An 18166-nucleotide genomic window follows, 5' to 3' on the forward strand; every position below is an offset into this window, starting at 1 on the left:
AGTGGGCTGAAACACCAGCCTTCCTGAGCTGACTGTTATCTGTGCGCCAACAACAACTGATTGTTATCTGTGTGCAACCTGGATGCGATTGGCTGACTGACAAAACTTGCCAAGAATGTTACTCCAATTCCAGGAGTCAAGCAGCTTATATAGTAGGTAGTTTAAAATGGCACTGGATTAAATTAACAGATAAATTATATCCCCATCCTACACTATTCTCTCGATCTCTAAACCTGTCCCCATTAGCCTGGATATCTTCAAACACTTAAAATCAATGAGTTCTGGGTAGGGGATTAAGAGGTGCAAACTACTACGTATAAAATAAATGAGCTACAAGGATATATTGTACAGCACAGGGAATATAACCAATGTTTTATAATAACTATAAATGGAGTATCATCTTTAAAAATTATGAATCACTATGTTGTACACCTGAAACTTACATACTATTGTAAGTCAACTATACCTCCATTTAAAAACAAATTAAAAAAAACTCAACTAATTCTAATAATTTGCTTTACCAATCAAAACCTGCATCCTCCATTCAAGAAGCCTAGGTACCTTGAGGTAGTGCCTAGAGGGAAAAGCTACTAGAAGATTCCATGGGTCATTTACCCTTTTATTAGGCAGGTGACTTTAGATAAACCTTCAGATTCCCAAGCTACACTGTCAACCACACTTCTTTTCTACTGTTTATTAAAATATATATATATTAAAAAAAAAACAGAAAAAGCATACAAATAACTAATTAGATATCAACAGTTCTGTGGAGGTTCTTTGGAGCTTCTGGTCTGTTAAGGTAAACTGGCCTCACTCTTTTTCACTTTTGAAATCTCATGTACCCTCCACCCAACTCATCTAGTCGTGGAAGACTTTGTTTAAAAAACAAAACTCAGCTAGTGAAAACAACTCATTGTTAGGAGATAATTCATCATGGATCGCTCACATTTCTGCATGTATTGCTAGTGGGGCACTGACTGTCCTTTGTTCTGGGTTATGTTTTCAAGGATGCTTATATAGCAAACACCGTTGGAAGACAGAGATAATGTTTCTCTCCAGAGCAACAGGCAGGCATGTTTACTGCTCATTATTAAAGAATTGGGATCCCCAGGTTTAGGGTTTCCGTCCTGTAACACAATCCACTGAATGAACAGATGTCATGTGTTGCCCTCTGGAAATTGGAGGCGGGGAATCAGAGAAAATATGCTGATAATCTGGTTATTGTTATTCCTGGAATCATAAACTGTGCATTGTCTCTGACCCAGGAGTCTCGTGAGTTGAACCAGCATCCATGAAACTGTGTGTGCCAGGCTAACTTAACAAGCTGAGCTCGCAAGTTGGGTAAATTTCAGAACTTTCACATTTCTTTACACTCATCAGTCTCTCCCCTCTCCTCTTCTCTCTCGTATATTCCTTATCTCAGTTAGTTTTACAATTGTCCACATAAATGCCAAAGCTAGGAATTAGGGTCCCTTCTCAGACTCCTTTCCCTCCCTTACCTCACTCTTTCATATCCAATCCCTAAATAAGTCTACCTTTTAAATACTTAAGAGGGAGGATGCAGGGAATTTTGTGAAAAATTTTCCATTTCGGCTCCCAACATACCACCCAAATTCAAGTTCTTGCCATCTCGTGTGAGGAGTATGGCAATTGTCTTATAACTATCTTTTTTAGCAAGGGAGGCATGTGTTCTGCCTCATCCTCCTGAAAGTCCTTTTTTTAGGCCTGAATAAAGCAGTATACTTTACAGGCGGGAAACCTCCACTTCCAATATCCTCCTTCTAATTCAACCATACAAAAGCCAAGGACACAGAGGTTTTTGTAAAATGCAAATCTGATCTGGCTTTTCCCCAGGGCTAAAACTTTCAAGATCAGCAGGATAAAATCTGAACTCCTTTGTAAGAGAAAGACCTTTCTGAACTGCTTTGCCTCTGGTGTTATTTCTCCCCACAACCTACTTCTTTGTTCTTATGCTGCATCTTACCTCAACTTAACCTGTGGCTGCAGGGTTGTGGAAGGATATGGGCACTTTCTAGGTCTTCTTATCAAAGGTCATGCCTAGAGTTAAATCCTTTGGGCAAAGCGGCCTTTGAGTCTTTCCTTGCAAGGATGGATGGTTTAGAAACGATGGAGTCAAACTTTGGAGCTGTTCACTTTTGCTTTTTTCTACACTTCCTTCAGATGGGAGAGCTTTTTCTCTGTCTCCAGGAGCTGAGTATCATTGCTCTCTGGTGAAGGCAAGGCCCTTGGGCCTGCCTTGTAGTCTTGGCACATAATTGAAGCTCTAAAAATATTTGCTGGATAAATCAAGGAATTAATCCTTAAAAACATGTCATCCTCTCTTTCTCTTCGAGTTGCCAACCCCCCACTCCCTACAACCACCAAATTCACATTTTCCTTTCCTTTATACCTCAGCAGGAGTGTGCAGACAGCACTCTTTTAGAACTCACATATAAATAACTGAATATATATATATATATATAAACAGAATGTTATATATATGTAACCCATATATAACATATATTTAGTTATATATGTTATATGTTATTAACTGAAGTTAATATAGTTAATAATGCTGCATTACATCTTTGAAAGTTGCTAAGAAAGTAAATCTTAAAAGTTGTCATAAGAAAAATAAATTTTTGTAACTATGTAAGGTGATGGATGTTAACTAGATTTATTGTAGTGATCATTTCACAATGTATACAAACATCGAATCATTATGTTGTACATCTGAAACTAATACAATATTATATGTCAGTTATACCTCAATAAAAAATAATTTAAAAAAAAAGACTGAATTAATGGGTTGAACTCGATTTATCTTTGTGCTCCTTCAAGATTTCATTTGATTAACTTCATCACGGTCACCTAAAAGAAATTTGAACAGATGCGAGAAAAGTTATAATAAAATTACTAATATCTACATGTTAAGAGGGGACTTTGTGCCAGGCACTGTGTTAAGCACTTTTGGAGGTTTTCTTAACTTGGGGACTGGTGAACTTGGATAGGAAAAAGAAATTACATCTTTAATATCTCTAACCTCTAACTGAAATTTAGCATGTCCTTCACGGATGAATGTTGGCAACAAATTACAGTCAGAAGATAAGTACCTGCGGCTTTGTCACTAAGAAAAGTTACATTTTCATACCCCATATTTGAGATATGAGGTATGTTACAAATATCTCATACTTAACTGTTTCGAAGTTACAGTAGTTATAAGACGGGTCTTGATGTTTAATATTTAATATATTAATGAAGAAGCACACGTGTTACTATACCGCAAATTATTTTAATTGATAACTGTTTCTGTAGTATAATTGGTTTTCTTTGTTATCCTATTTTAATGCTTTTTAAAATATAATTTGAGAAGGGCTCCATTGGCTTCGTCACGAAACCAGAGGGCTCCCAGGCACCGAAAAGGTTAAGAAGCCCCGCGCCCGCAGCGACCGCCGGGTGCTGGCAATGACCTTGGCCCAGACTTCACTGAGAGGGACTCGGGGTTGGAGACCGGGACCGGAAGCCCGAGCAAGGTCTGCGAAGGGTCTGAGGAGCAACCCAGGGAAAGAACTTCATGGTCCCAGCCTCCAGCCGGGCCGGCGCAAGGCGACTCCTAGCAGCACGGACTTCGGGGCGACCTAGAAGGGCTCGGAAGTGTGTCCCGGCGCCGTGCGGCCGCAGGGGCAGGGCGTCGGGGTGCGCGTCTGGCCACGTCTGCTGACAGTTTGTAGGTTATTTGCATGACCCCGGGTGGAAGCTATCGCAGGGTCTGCAAGGGTATGACGTACATTTCCCAAGGAGCACAGTGACCACTGTTGAGACTACAACGAAGAGGGGACAAGGGCAGATACGAAAAATGTTTCCCTCCCTCTTCTTTCCAACTCTCAGGGGACCAATGCCTCAATTCTGATGGTCAGAAATTTGATCACTGAAAACTCTGGATCACTCAGGCTGTTTCATGTCAGACACCCAAATTCTCAGAGTATTAATAAACCAGGAATGTTAATTTATGAATTTACAAATAGGAATGTAAATGCCAAATGGATCAGAAGAGTGGGCAAGAGAGAATTAAAGGCTAATTTATAATTTCCTAATTTGTTCTTGTCCACTTCATAAGTATTTGTCTAAAAAATTATCATCCTTGTACAGAAATAATATCCCTTCTAGCTTTATGTTGCTAGAGATACACTAAAATTCTAAATTCCATATGACCACTTTTCCCCTGGAATTCATTTTCCTTGCATTACTAATCTTCTTCACTGGAAATTACAACTGTTTAGCTAGTAGAATATTATTACTTACATTTGACTGTTTCCTAGTGGTATCTTGGGAAATTCCTTAATTTACTCAGAAACACCATATATATTTTTGGATGGATTACCTTTGATGTTATACCAATGATCTTTTTAACAATGAGGAGCCTTCTTGGCCTTGGAGTTCTAGACATGGGTCTTAATCTGAATTTTACTCTCACTGTATGACCCCAGGGCAAATTATTTAATCTCTGTCTCAGTTTCACTAAATATAAAAATAGGAACAGTAATATGATTCAATTCATAGGGTCATGGAAATAAAATTATGCATGTATTATAAATCACTGAGCAGAACAGTGTTCGGCAAACAAATAAGCACTTAATGAGAAATACCTTATTATTTTAAAAAGCCCAATATAACTTATTTGGTTACACATTTAAACTTTTTTTGATTCAAGAATACTTTATGGAACACCTACTATGCACAATATTCTCTTAACATCTTTGCAAATGTTACTACTCTTACTAGAAGTCTTTTACCCACCCCTTGCTTGACCAACTTCTGTTTTCATTTTGCTGCTTAGGTGTCAATTATGCCTCAGAAAGTGCTTCCTAATACCCTTTCATGCTCTGGCATCAGAGTCAGGGCCTCCTGCAGTATTATCACAACACCAAGCACACAGTGCTGACTTTCCTGAATTTGACTTTGGATTCTTGACAACAGGGAATGTTTATCTTTGATCCTGTTCTGTTGTTTGGCAAAGAGAAAGCACAGATAATATTTGTAATTTACCAATTAAAATGGGGTGGGAATAGTTGAGCAGAGGAAGGATGGAAACATAACAGGACAAAGTAGAATTTCCAGCAGTTCAGTTGTGACAGCCATCTAACTGGTCTTTCTCCTTCAACTCTTCCCCCCCTTACACCCTATTGCCCATGCATCAGCCATACACACACACACACACACACACACACACACACACACTGATAACTTAGATTGTGTGGTTTCTCTATTCAAAACTCTAATGGCATCCCATCATTTTCAGAGAAAAGTGACAATGTGGAGAATCTTCCATTTTCTGGCCCCTGGCTATCTCTGCAATCATATCAACTATCACTCTTACTCTCCCTCACGCCAATTCAGCCACTTCTGCCTCCTTGTTCTTCCTCAGTATGCCAAACTTTTTTTTTTTTTTTCGGTACGCAGGCCTCTCACTGTTGCGGCCTCTCCCGTTGCGGAGCACAGGCTCCGGACGCGCAGGCTCCGCGGCCACGGCTCATGGGCCCAGCCGCTCCGTGGCACGTGGGATCCTCCCAGACCGGGGCACGAACCCGTATCCCCTGCATCGGCAGGCGGCCTCTCAACCACTGCGCCACCAGGGAAGCCCTGCCAAACATATTTTTACCTCATCTGTGCATTTGCTTTTTCCTCTGCTGGAATGTTTTCCCCTCAGAGTCAGTCTCTTATTCCTTTACTTCATTAAGAGCTTATTCTTTTACTTCATTAAGAGCTCTGCTCAAATGTCATCTCATCAGAGAGGACTTCTCTAATCACCCTATCTAAATAGCACCCACTTACACTTGTTTATTTAAAGCACCCTGTCACATACATTTGTGCATCTTCTGCACCCTCCCCCACTAGAGTATAAGCTTGGTGAAAGCAGAGACTTTGTTTTGTTCACTGTTGTACCTCCAGCACTTAGACAATGCCTAGAACTAGAAAAAGGAAAAGAAGGTACAATGACTGTGAAGAAACAAAACAAAAAGAATATAGTTATCTATGTAGAAAGCCCCAAAGAATACACAGACATAAGAATTAATGAGTTTTAGCAAGGTTGTTGAACATAAAAATTAGCTGAAAACAGAAAATGTAGCAACTAAAAACATACCATATAAAGTAGCATCCAAAAGTGTACAGTCCCTAAGAAATATTAACAAAAGAAAACGTTTATGGAGAAAATTATAAAACTTTATTGAAAGACATTTAGAAAGCCTAAATAAATGGAGAATTATACCATGTTCATGGATTGGAAGACTCAATATTATAATTAATCTATAAATTTAATACAAATCCAATAAAAATTCCACCTTTTGTTAGTTTGATTTGGAACTTGTCAATCTAATTCTAGAAGTTATATGGAAAAGCAGTTGGCTAAGAATATAGCCAAGATACTCGAACGAAGAAAAGTTTGGTGGTGATGTTAAAGGTGGAGGTGGTATTTGTCCTGAGATATCAAGACCTTTTTCTAAAGTTGTAGTACTCAGGATTGTATAGTATTGCCACAAGGTTAGACAAACTGACCAGTGAGTCAGAATCGAAACCATCAACAGACCTCTTCCAGCTCCCCCCACCCCCGCCCCGTGCGAAAGAAACTTGATTTATGAAAAAAGCCACTATTACAGATCAGTGGGGAAAGGATGAACTTTTCAGAAAAGTTGGGACAACCAAGTGGTTGGGACAACCACTTACCATATGGAAAAAATATTATATTGAATTACTATCTCATATTTTTGCAAAAATCAGTTCAGGGAAGACTAAAGACAAATGTGAAAAGCAAAACTATAAAACTTTTACAAGGCAGTAAAGGATATCTTTATGACTTGGAGTAGGAAATGATCCCTCCCCTCCCATGAAGCCAACTTGTATCCAGCTTTATAAGATACTTTTCAAAAATAGTTACTTCCAGCAGGACATGGGTGACAATCCGTAACATCTTACAACTTTCAAACTCCCCTCTCCAAAAAGTCAGCAAAGTCTGTTGCTGCAATGAACAGGAAAGGTTTTCAGAAAGGGTGAATATTTCACATGAGGCATATAAGAGCTTTTCACAGGTCACCTCTGACATGGAGGAAAGGAATTAAAAACTCCAGGACTATTAATTAGATGATCCACAAACTACAAACAGGAATCCTGGCTCTTTTGAGCAATACCATCTTGATGTCATCACTAGAAATCCTGAGTGTTGTTACCTGACGCAGCTGATTCTAGGGGTGCCAAGGCCGCATCATGACTCTTGGTTTCAGGAAGTCAAGGATGTGTTTTTGATGGCATCAGGAAAGGAGAAGACATGAAGTTTTGCTTCCCCACACGGTAAGGCTTCTGAGCCATAGTGGCTGTCATGTGTGAATGTCGGAGAATCTCTCCTGGGAACCAAGAATAATCTTCAAATACGATAGAAAATTCTGTTTTCCCCCATTTCAATCCAGCTTCTGAAACATTCTACTAGTGGTTATTTTGCCCTTTCCACAAAAGATAACAACAAAGCGTCTTGTGTGCTAACAACATAACTTAAAAAAAAAAAATCTACGTTTTTACAAAATTTGATTTAAAAAAAATAGTATTTCAAACAGTAGAGTCACTAGAAGTACAGAGCTATCAAAAATGTATACTTCACTTGGCATCCCCGGTGCCTTCTGCTTTCTGTGACTGGACTGTGGAGGCGTCTCGGTTTTTTGCAGGGTTGTTCCCATCTTTGTTGCCTTCTGCTTTCCCCTTTCTCCCTTTGGCCAGCTTCTCTCCCTTCTTTGCAGGGGCCTTTTTTGCCCTGGGCTCTGGTTTTGGAGGGGCAGGTTTAGCAGACAACCGTGCCGATCTCCTCTGTGGCTCATCCTTCACCTTTGCTTTGTCACCTTTAGCATCTCCTTTTGCCTTTCTCTTGGGCATGGTGGCAGTAGTGCCTGGCAGATGGCTTTACCAGCCCAAGTGGTTCTTCTGTCTTCCTCACTGCTCCTAGAAAGATTTCTTTAACAAGACACAAAAAGTGTAAACCGTAAAGGAAAAGTCTGACAAATTTAACTACATTAAAATTCAAATTTGACTATATTAAAATTAGTAATTTTTATATAGCAAAAAGATGCATAAAAAGAAGATAAGTTATAAGCTGGGGAAAAGATATTCATAACACATATAACTGACAAAGGATTAGAGTCCAGAATATGTAAAGAATTCCTACAGATCTATGAGAAAAGGACAAAATGAAAATTTAAAAACAATGGGCAAAAGTGTTAATACGTACTTCTTAGAAAAAGCATGAATGGTGAATAAGCAAAAAAAAAAAAAAGGTCAACTTCATTAGTAATATGGGAATGAATATAAAAATCACAGGATATAACATTTCACATCCATCAAATTGGTGAAAACTATATTGTCTGACAATATTAAGGGCTCAGCAGATGTGGAACAATTAAAACACATACACTGCTAGGGTGTGTGTTTATATGTGTGTAAATTAGTGTGTGGCATTATTTAAAGCAATTTCACTTCTAGGTGTTTACCTGGAGGAATTCTTGGGGCTGTGCACAGGAGACCCCTACAAGAATGTTTCTAGCAACCCTGTAATTTCAAAAACCTGGAAACCATTCAGTGTCCTGCAATAGAATAGATAAATACATTTTGGTAATATCTATGCAAGGGAATACTATGCAGCAGCAGAAATGAATAGATTACAGCTATATGCAAAACCATGGACGAATCTCAAGAACATAATGTTGAGCAAAAAAGAGCGAGTTACAAGATGGATCTACAGTATGTATCCACAGTATGGATCCATTTATAAATGTAAAACTAAATGACTTGTTTAGGCTACAAGTAGGTAGTCAAAAAAGCAAGAGATAAATTTAAAAATCAGGACAGTAGTCACCTCAGGGAGTTAAGAAAAGGATGGTGGTTGGACAGGGCATGGGAGTTCTCTTCCTTAAACTGGAGGCGGGTGGGGAACAACACAGGGGTAATACACCATTATTCTCTATATTTTACAGAGAGTGATTTTATGTGTCTGCTCAAGAATAAAAGCCACTTTAAGAAGGTGCGCAGCCCCGAGCACAGAGTCAAGGCCACACAAATAGACGTGATTTAGTTCGATTTTGGGCAATTAGGACCCAGGTCCATGGCTGGCATTCAAACACTGTGGGACTTTTTTAAAGCTCTGGGACAAAACTAGCCACTCACACCTTCTGCCCCACCCCTGAAAATGTTTCCTAGGGAATTCTGTAACCCTATGCCCTGTCCTACTCCACAATGTTTTATTTTAAGAAAAAAAAATTATTATCTTTTCTCTAAATTGCTCCAGCGTTTTGTTTTGTGTTTTTGCTCGACCTCACCATCTAGATAGAATGGGCAAACATGGTCCTTGAGCAAACTTAGATTTTTTTTTTTTTTGAGCAAACTTAAAGATTTGATTTTTATGTTCTTTGGATAACAAAGGCAACCACCTGTAAATGGTGCGAAAACATCAAATTATCACTTGGTAATTTGATTATATGATAATTTCGTTATCTATTTTTCTATTTTCTATCTACTTTCATTATCTATTCTTCCCCCATTTTTCCACTATGACTAGAATTTCTGGAAATTTTGCAGTTTTCCTTTCTTCTCATGGAACAGAGGGAGATGTGAGAGTTAGTATAAAGAAGAGGGAAGAAGCCAAAGTGGGAGTGCGCCTTGAATCAGTCATTATTTCCCTTGGTACCTTGTAAGGAACTTTGGGAACAGAGATTAAAAATTGAGAGGAGAAACAGTTCTAATCTCACGTTGAACAGCAGTTCACTGAAAAGCTAATAAGGAATTAGCTGGGCCCTTCTCTTCCCTTACTGTGCTCTTGCCTTGCCTCTAAATATTCTAAATTACTGGTGGGTCCAAAAGTCCCGGTTGCCACAGAGACACCCTGCAATTCTGCTGACCCAGCCAGACCCAACCTGCTCGCTCCCAAGGACATCTTTCCCTAGACATCACATGAATTTATGCCTAGTTTACTTTCTCCCAAATGCACCACTAAAGAAATGTTTGGACAATTCTTAAAGAACAAAAGTGTTGTGTTGTTGTTGTTGTTGTTTTATCCAAAATCGAACACAATGAAGAAAAAAATGTGCAAAGAAAATAATTGAGAAGGATGCCAGAGATCACAAAGGTCAACTCTGGGTATGGTAATGGTGTGCCCAGAAAGGAACAGGGAGGAAAAGACAGCTGTTCTTACCATGAAGAAAGCAATATTGAGAGATTTTTTACGGCATGAAAATCATTTGGTCTAATATTGGGTGACTTGTTTTGCGCCTGTTGCCCTAGTATATTATTAATAATGCTCCCTTTTACTCTCAAAAGTGTGCCAACTTGGACAATAAATAAGGTCACCCTAAATACTCTGCATATATTCTTAAATGTCTTTTTGTTACCAGAGAATGAGAGAGGAAACCAAAGTGAGAGCTTCTGTTCTACGACACACCTCCCTAAACAATGGACACTCCATACCATTCTCCTTCCATCTCACTCCAAAATTGTGTTTCTTAGCCCATGTCCTGTCCTGGGAATGCTCACAGTCTGTTTCCTAGGCTCAGTCTTCATGTTGGATCCCTTGCAGTCTATCCCAAGCAGGGGAACCACGATCGGCACGTGTCAAAGGCCCAAACACAGCAGGTGACAATAAAGATAAACTCAAGGAAAAGAGGCCACTAGCTGGATTCTGGATCTGAGTATATGAATATAGATTAGTTCCTTGAAACTCACATTTAGGAAGCTTATCAGGAGAACAGGTGGCTGACCTTACAAATATAGGAGACAGATGCACAAATAATGAAAAAGGGCTGGTGGGATAAAAGGTTATTTCATTTTCATGAAGGCCAAGGAGGTCAGGGAGGGAGAGGCTCTCACCACACAGTGGTGTTAATTTAAAAGAAATTATTTGAGATGGAGAACAGGGAAGATTTTTAGGGCAATGAAATTATTCTGTATGCTACTGACTGTAATGGTGGATACATGACATTACGCACTGGACAAAACCCATAGAACTGTATACAGAGCATGGAACCCTAATGTAAATAATAATAAGAATCAGTTGACAATAATAATTTGTTAATAATAATGTATAAATATTGGCTCATCTATTGTAACAAAACTACCACACCAATGCAAGTAGTTAATAATGGAGAAAATGAGGTAGAGGGAGGAGAAATATATGAGAACTCTGTACTTTCTGCTCAATTTTTCTGTAAACCTGAAACTGTTCTAAAAAAATAAAGTCTACTAACTAAAAACAAATAAATACATTTTAAGAATTAAAAAAAGAAAAAATAATGTTAGGTAATAAAATATATAAGTCATAGGATTACAAATATTCCATCATGCATGTGAATAAAAAGAAAAATTATTAACTGGCAGATAAATCTTTTTTTTAAAGACTTTTTTTTACTTTAAAAATTTTATAGTTTTTTAAATTGAAATATAGTTGATGTGCAATATTATTTTAGTTTCAGGAGTGGCAGATAAATCTTTTAAGTAATATAACTTTTGGGAATACAGAGATTTATCAATGAGGCAAGAAATTATCAAGACAGATACTGAGGTTATTTTCCCAAGACATGGCAACAATTTTAAAAGTTGTAGGAATCTAACAATTCCCTTTTGTTAAAATAACACTTTCCAGGGCAAAATTATATTAACAGACAACAGAACAAGTTAGTGCAATTTTTGAATAACATGTCTTCATATTGTAAAGAACTGGACTGAAATTCTTGTGAAAGTCTCAGTTTAACTCTTCATTTAATGAACTTGCTGGTTTTAGGATGTGGAAAGGTATCCCTCTTAACAGCCTCAAGGGGAGAGGGAACATCCATTTCTTAGAGTCCTTTTCTTACCTATGAAGACTTGAATTTTTTTAATTTTAGAAAAAGACCTATATACTTAAATGTACTGACAGAAATAGCCTAAAAAAAAAGACTAATAGAGAAATAAAAAGCAAACGATGTATTTCTTCTGCAATAAAAATATGCAAATGATTAGTAAGATGAGGAGATGCAGGTATGCTAAAATCTTCTGCAAAGTTAACTTCTGGGAATTCCCCAAACTGTTTCAATAATATACAAAACACACCAATCTCTGTTCCCAGAAATGGGCTGAATTTGTGTCCGTGCCCGCCCCCCCCACAAATTCATAAGTTTAAGTCCTAACCCTCAGTACCTCAGACTGTGACTGTACTGGGAGATGGGGCCTTTAAAGAGGTGATTAATGTAAAATGAGGTCTTATGGGTAGGTCTTAATCCAATATGACTAATGTCATACTGGAGATTAGGACACAGACAATACAAAGAGAGAGAGGACCATGTAAGGATACAGCAAGAAAACCAAACCTGCCACCACCTTGATCTTGGACTTCCAGCCTCCAGGACTGTGAGAATATAAATTTCTGTTATTTATGATATTCAGTCTGTGACATTTTGTTATGGCAGTCCTAGCAAACTAATACAGAAGGAAAGAGTATAAAGATCTCAATGACCTATGATGCATCTCGGATTAGATTAATTTTGATGTTTTGCCCAGCTCTCAGAATATTTTTTCCATGTTTTTTTTTTTCTCTTTCATCATGAGTCTCTCTCCAGTATCCAAGGACCAAATCCCACCTCATCCAATACACACTCCCACGCCATCCCCAGCAGAGGCACATTTTAGCAACGTCCTTTCGCTCCCTTGACCGTTACTGAGCTGGGTTCCAAGGAGTTTGTTCTAACTTGGGGTCTAGTCTCAATCCCACCCCAAAGCCAGAAGGCCACCCTCTTCTCTCTGCCTCTTATTTATGGCAAGATAGTTAGCCTTGGGGCTGGAGAGAAGACTTGGAAGAAGATTACAACATCAAGCTTAGGAAGGAGAGAATAGAGGATATAGTAAAAAAAACCAAACAAATAAAAGACCCTATTCAAGGTGCAGCGCTATACAGGAGCAAGAGGTCACACAGCGTCAGCCACTCCCCAGGGCCTATTTGTTCTCCACCTTTCAAAGGAAATATCAGACAAGGTGAGCAGCCCGGAGCTTCCATTAAATGAGGGAGACTGGGGGAGGAAGGGAGGGATAGTGGGAGAAGGTGAGAAAGGGCAGAGTGTCTAAAATGGTAGGGCTGCTGCTTCATCTTGCCAGAACACACCTGGTTTAAAGAGAAGGAGAGAGCCATAAGCTTCAAACAGTCACCCATCTGCAACAGGTTGGCGTGGGGCACACTCAGCTTCCCAGCTTAAGTATTCCTGCCCCTTGGCATCATAGAAAGATGGAGAGGACAAATCCCCATCACCTCCTAGGCCCAAGACCCTTGCTCCTCGCAGGGCACCACATTAACTCACCTGTATTTCTGAGTGGTATAGAGGGAATTTTATTATTTTTTAAAAAATTTTTAACATCTTTATTGGAGTATAATTGCTTTACAATGGTGTGTTAGTTTCTGCTTTATAACAAAGTGAATCAGCTAGACATATACATATGTCTCCATATCTCCTCCCTCTTGCGTCTCCCTATAGAGGGAATTTTAAATGAAAATGTATTAGACAAATTTGCACTGAGCACCTGCCAAACTTATTGTCTTGCTAACAAGGGAAACTACAAGATGATAAAAGCATTGGTGTTTCAGAGAAGGTATGAAAATGGAGGAATAATAGGGCTGGGGAAGGGATGCCTATACAAGTTTCCTGTAAAAAAAAAAAAAAAAAGGAAGGGAGGGAGGGAGGAAGAGTAAACAGTTTATTCTTGTCTTATGGCCATAAAAACATCACATTCCTGTCAGTCATTTGAGGGAATCTGGAGCGATGCGATCTGAGACACTAGGCCTTGGCTATCTCTTAGAAACAGTAATAATAATAATAATACATCTAAGAAGAAGATCCTGAGAATATACCTGAGGCTGTTTGGTGTTATATCAAGAGTTCTTTCCCAGAAAAGCATTTGATAGATCCAATTAACATGGAAGCAGGCCATGTCAGAAACAGCGGTAAGAGGCCAGACACCAGGGCACAAGTCCTGATTTTAAACAAGTGCTGCCAGTGACCTTTCTCAAGCTTCAAGGCAATATGCAAAATCCACAGTTGCCCCATTTCTTAACTTTGGGATTTTTTTTTTTTTTGACATGAAGAGCAGAAGGCCAAAGCGGAGGAAGACTCGGCCCTTCGGGGTCCCCTCGGGAGGGGGCACCTCGTAAGCTGGGGAGGGGAGGCGAGAAAGAACCCAGGCCAGGGCAGCCCAGCCCACCCGCCACGACCTCTTCCAGGCCACGGCCCTGCTGGCCCAAAGCTTTCAAATCCCCTCCTCGCCTCCCTTTTTTCTGCTCTTCAGTCTCTGTGGGGACTTATCCCAGAAGGGCCTGCGATCTTCACCTCCCGGCTTCCGCTTTTCCCAGAGATTCACACTCGAAGCCCAGGAGAGCCACTGCAGCTGTTCTGGAGAGTGGAAAGCAAGGGGGAAATGTCGGGGGCCCGAGGTCACCTAATCACGACGAGGGCCAGATTGCAGGAGGGTCCCAAATCTATGGAGGGCGGCGGGACTACCCCCATTTCCCGGAGACGCACGCTAAGGCCCCCAAGGTACTCACCCGAGTCTCGCGGCCGTGTGAGGGGCGCGAGGCTGCCAGCTGCGGGCCTGCCGCGCAGGTGCTCTCGGCTGGGGCAGGGCCGGCGCGGACAGTGGGCCAGCGAAGAGACGCCCGGAGCCGGGCGCTGCCGGGAACAGGAAGGCAAGGCGAGGATGCGCTTCCGGGGCTGCGGGCGTCGGGCCGCCTTGCAGAGCCGGGGACAGCCCGGTTCTCCCCCTCGCGATGCTTGTGTCCGCCCCCGGGGCCGCGGGCTCCGGACCCACCTTGAGCAGCGTCGCTTCAGCACCACAGCCTGGGGCAAGAGAGACAAGAAAAGGAGGCGTGAAGAGTTTTTAAATAAATGGAGTTTTAAAGGAAATCCACACAGGTAGGGGGGGAAAAAGAACAACAACGCTGTTTCCGCCCGGTTTCGAACCGGGGACCTTTCGCGTGTGAGGCGAACGTGATAACCACTACACTACGGAAACTCGGTGGAAACCGCTCACCCCTGCTGATAGTTCTCCCGACAGAGCACGCCCCTCCCTCCCTCCCTCCCTCCCACTTCCTCACTTCCTCCCCCCCGCCCCGCCTCCCCCGCCGCTTCGTCCCAGCAAATGTGCGTGGTTAATATGCGCGTGCGTCTTGTACCACTCTCCCAAATCAAAGAGGCCAATTAGATGCGCAAACCAAGCCCCTGCAGCGTACAGATCTGAAGCGAAATTCTTAATAATTTATTCTGGAAATGACCGGATGGGGGAGAACAAAAGAGACTTCAATTCCTTCACTATTACTTCTCAATCTGAACTTCTGGATCTTAATTTCTTCCTCATTGCTTACCAGGTTACCTCAAACCCATCCTCCAGCAGGAATGAGCTGGTGGGGCTGGGCGTGACACGGGGCCCACGCACATTTCTCAGTCTGGCTTTGGCTAGTGCCACCGCATGGCCGGACGCGGAATTTGCTCTGCAAAGGAATGTTGACCCTGGCTGTGGTCAAAAGCGGGGCCTTCTCACTCCTGAGACTTCCAGGCAAACTTCACCTTGTAATGGATTTTCTAACTCCGTTGGGTTCCTCAGTGGTCGGCAGAGGAAAGAAGTAAAACGGTGATGTGTACTCCGAGCCAGCCAGGAGTCGAACCTGGAATCTTCTGATCCGTAGTCAGACGCGTTATCCATTGCGCCACTGGCCCTGCACTTGAGCAGCTAGCAGGCGGGCATGCCTTCATCAGAAACCAGGCGGCGGCAACTGGTCCACCTTGTGGGGTCTGCGCCTGGCCCTGAAAGCCCCGTCCTCCTGGCTAACTCAGACTGCAGCGCGTGGCCTCCCCAGGCGGCCAGTTCGCCTGCACGGGCCCTAGCGTCTGTGCTGCTTTCTCAGTCTGTCTGTACAGACCCTGGCATTCTCTGCCCCAGTACCATCTCTTCGTTCATGCATTCATTCATTCAACCAATATGGCACCGGAAATACAGCTGTGAAGAAAACAGAGGTGATCCTTGCTCTCAAGAAGATTGCATGGACGTAGCGAAGACGATAATAAAGCACTAAATAAATAAAATAATGGTGATAAGCACTTAGAGGAAAAAAGACCAACGGGAAAGAGAATGGAAAAGCCCAGCAGGAAAGGTTATGAGCAATAAATACGGGTATCAGGGAAAAGAGCGACCTGGAACTGGGGAAATCTCCAGGGCAAAGGCATGGAGGTGGGAGCGTGCATGGGATGTTCCAGCAATGTCGAAGAGGCCAGTGCTGAGTGGAAAGGGCTAGGAGACCTCCGGGAGATGACCTCTGGCCTTGTACACCCTTGTATGGGCTTTGGCTGTTACTGTGTAGGAAATTGGAAGCCGTTGTAGGGTGACAATATATCTGACATTCTTTCTTGTCTCTCCTTGGGTCGTTGAAAACATTTTATTTCCAATATTTACTTAAGCAAGGCTCTATGCTAAGCACCCTCACCGCATGCTGCTCCTACCTCAGGACATACATTTCAGAATTTGACACCTTTAAAAGGAGCATTTGTTTGCTTTCTCAGGAAGCATCTCTTATGTGTGCCTTTCAGCCTGTTTATATTTCTGAGAAGGAATCATTATCTCCATGCCTGGTGAGCATCGTAAATAAGTTGAGGGCTGGGGACACACAGTTTTGAGAGCATTAGCCCTCTGTGGCCCCCTTTGCCTGGCAAAGCAATAAAGCTATTCATTTCTACTTCACGCCCCCAAAAAAGAACTAAGTTGAGGGCTACTAAACAGAGTAAAACTGCCTGACATTGAGAATGTACACATTGTGTTTAGAAAATCTTTGTTTTCAGTTCATAAGTTTGCAACATCCCTTAAGAAAAATGTACATGTTCCTGTTTCTGCATAAACATTAAGGTAGATCTAGTTAGGGATTTCTCCCTAGATAGTAAATAGGGGCCTTCTGACCAGATTTGGTATTATGTACCCCTAGGAACTTTGGTGGTTATGGACTCCATCACAGAATAATACTTTTAAATATAAATTAAAAAGATAAATACATAAGATTTCAAGGGGAAAACAATTATATTGAAATATGTTATCAAACTATTAAAAATTTATAATATTTATGCTCCTTTATTAATGCACCAAATGATAATATCCAGCAGGAGTTCTAATAAATACTATAATTTCAAAGCAGTAATGAGCATAAATAATATTTTAAGAAATTTGCAACTATTGTAATTTTCTGTGAAAATATTTGTGATTGCCAATAGTGATAAAGTCAAAAGGACTGAAATATACTGTGCTTTGTTGCCTACATTCATAACGGAAGAAAATACAAAATTTCAGTAAGAAGTTAGTCAAAATAAAAATTTATTTTCCCATCCGAGCTTACAGACTATCCCCTCCCCATCAGAAGAAAAAGAGATTTCTGTTCTAAAGAGGAGTTTGGAAACATGAACAATTGCGCCTGAATTTTCAGAAATGAAGCTGTATGATTAGGCAACTCAAGCTGGCTGTTCTCTGCTCTCTGTACATCCCTTGCTCTACCAGTGCCTGCTTCACCTACACCCTACTTACATGACTGACCTTCCCTCTTAATTGTAGAGCCAAATCAGTAAATGCCTACATACTCACCCGGGGCCCCAGCTACTGATTGTTCTAATCTTTAGATCAGAACATCTCCACCAAGATAGCTTATCAAAGGGGTGGTGAGGGGTATGCTCCTCAGCTGGTTTCCCTGGTAACCGATGAGCCAACCCGATGTCAATTCCCCATATAACTGGTAACCTCCCTCTTCCCCTGGGAGCGAAGGCTACTGCCAAGTACCGAACACGGTGGGGTGTCACTCCAGGACCTGGCTTCAGATGTGTAAGATCCCCCATCCATTAAACCACTGATGTCTCTGTAGCTGACTCTGAGCTCTTTCTTCCGGTCTTGAGGTGGGGCAAGTACAGGGCTTGCAGGCCTGTGGGGTGCAGCTCAACAGAAGCAAACTGAGGTACCTCTTGATTCTATTTTATCCTCATCACATACCCAGGATGGGAAGGCCAGATTCCAGGGCATCCCTGGAAGTCACAGGTCCCATCTTGCACCTCTAAAATGGGTTTCAACCCAGCTAGCTGGAGGCCATGCTCACATC

General features: G+C 41.4%; 1 protein-coding gene and 2 non-coding genes across 4 annotated transcripts; all 3 read right to left on the minus strand.

Moving 5' to 3' along the window:
- Positions 1-5531: 5531 nt before the first annotated feature.
- On the minus strand, positions 5532-15035 carry HMGN4 (high mobility group nucleosomal binding domain 4). Of its 2 annotated transcripts, XM_060308230.2 has the most exons (3): positions 14591-15035; positions 8529-8621; positions 5532-7995 (listed from the first exon to the last, which is right to left on the minus strand). In XM_060308230.2, the coding sequence occupies exon 3, from the start codon at positions 7915-7917 to the stop codon at positions 7645-7647; it is 273 nt and encodes a 90-aa protein (XP_060164213.1). In that variant the 5' UTR covers positions 7918-7995; positions 8529-8621; positions 14591-15035; the 3' UTR covers positions 5532-7644. The 2 variants fall into 2 exon arrangements, with proteins under 2 accessions (XP_060164213.1, XP_060164214.1); XM_060308231.2 differs by lacking the exon at positions 8529-8621 and having other exon boundaries at positions 14591-15034.
- TRNAV-CAC (transfer RNA valine (anticodon CAC)) lies at positions 14985-15057 on the minus strand. Its single transcript has one exon. It is a non-coding gene; the product is annotated as a tRNA-Val (tRNA).
- A 628-nt stretch (positions 15058-15685) lies between these two features.
- On the minus strand, positions 15686-15758 carry TRNAR-ACG (transfer RNA arginine (anticodon ACG)). The gene has a single exon. It is a non-coding gene; the product is annotated as a tRNA-Arg (tRNA).
- Between the last annotated feature and the right edge of the window lie 2408 nt (positions 15759-18166).

Source organism: Globicephala melas, chromosome 11 (assembly GCF_963455315.2).
Source record: "Globicephala melas chromosome 11, mGloMel1.2, whole genome shotgun sequence".
Lineage (NCBI taxonomy): Eukaryota > Metazoa > Chordata > Mammalia > Artiodactyla > Delphinidae > Globicephala > Globicephala melas.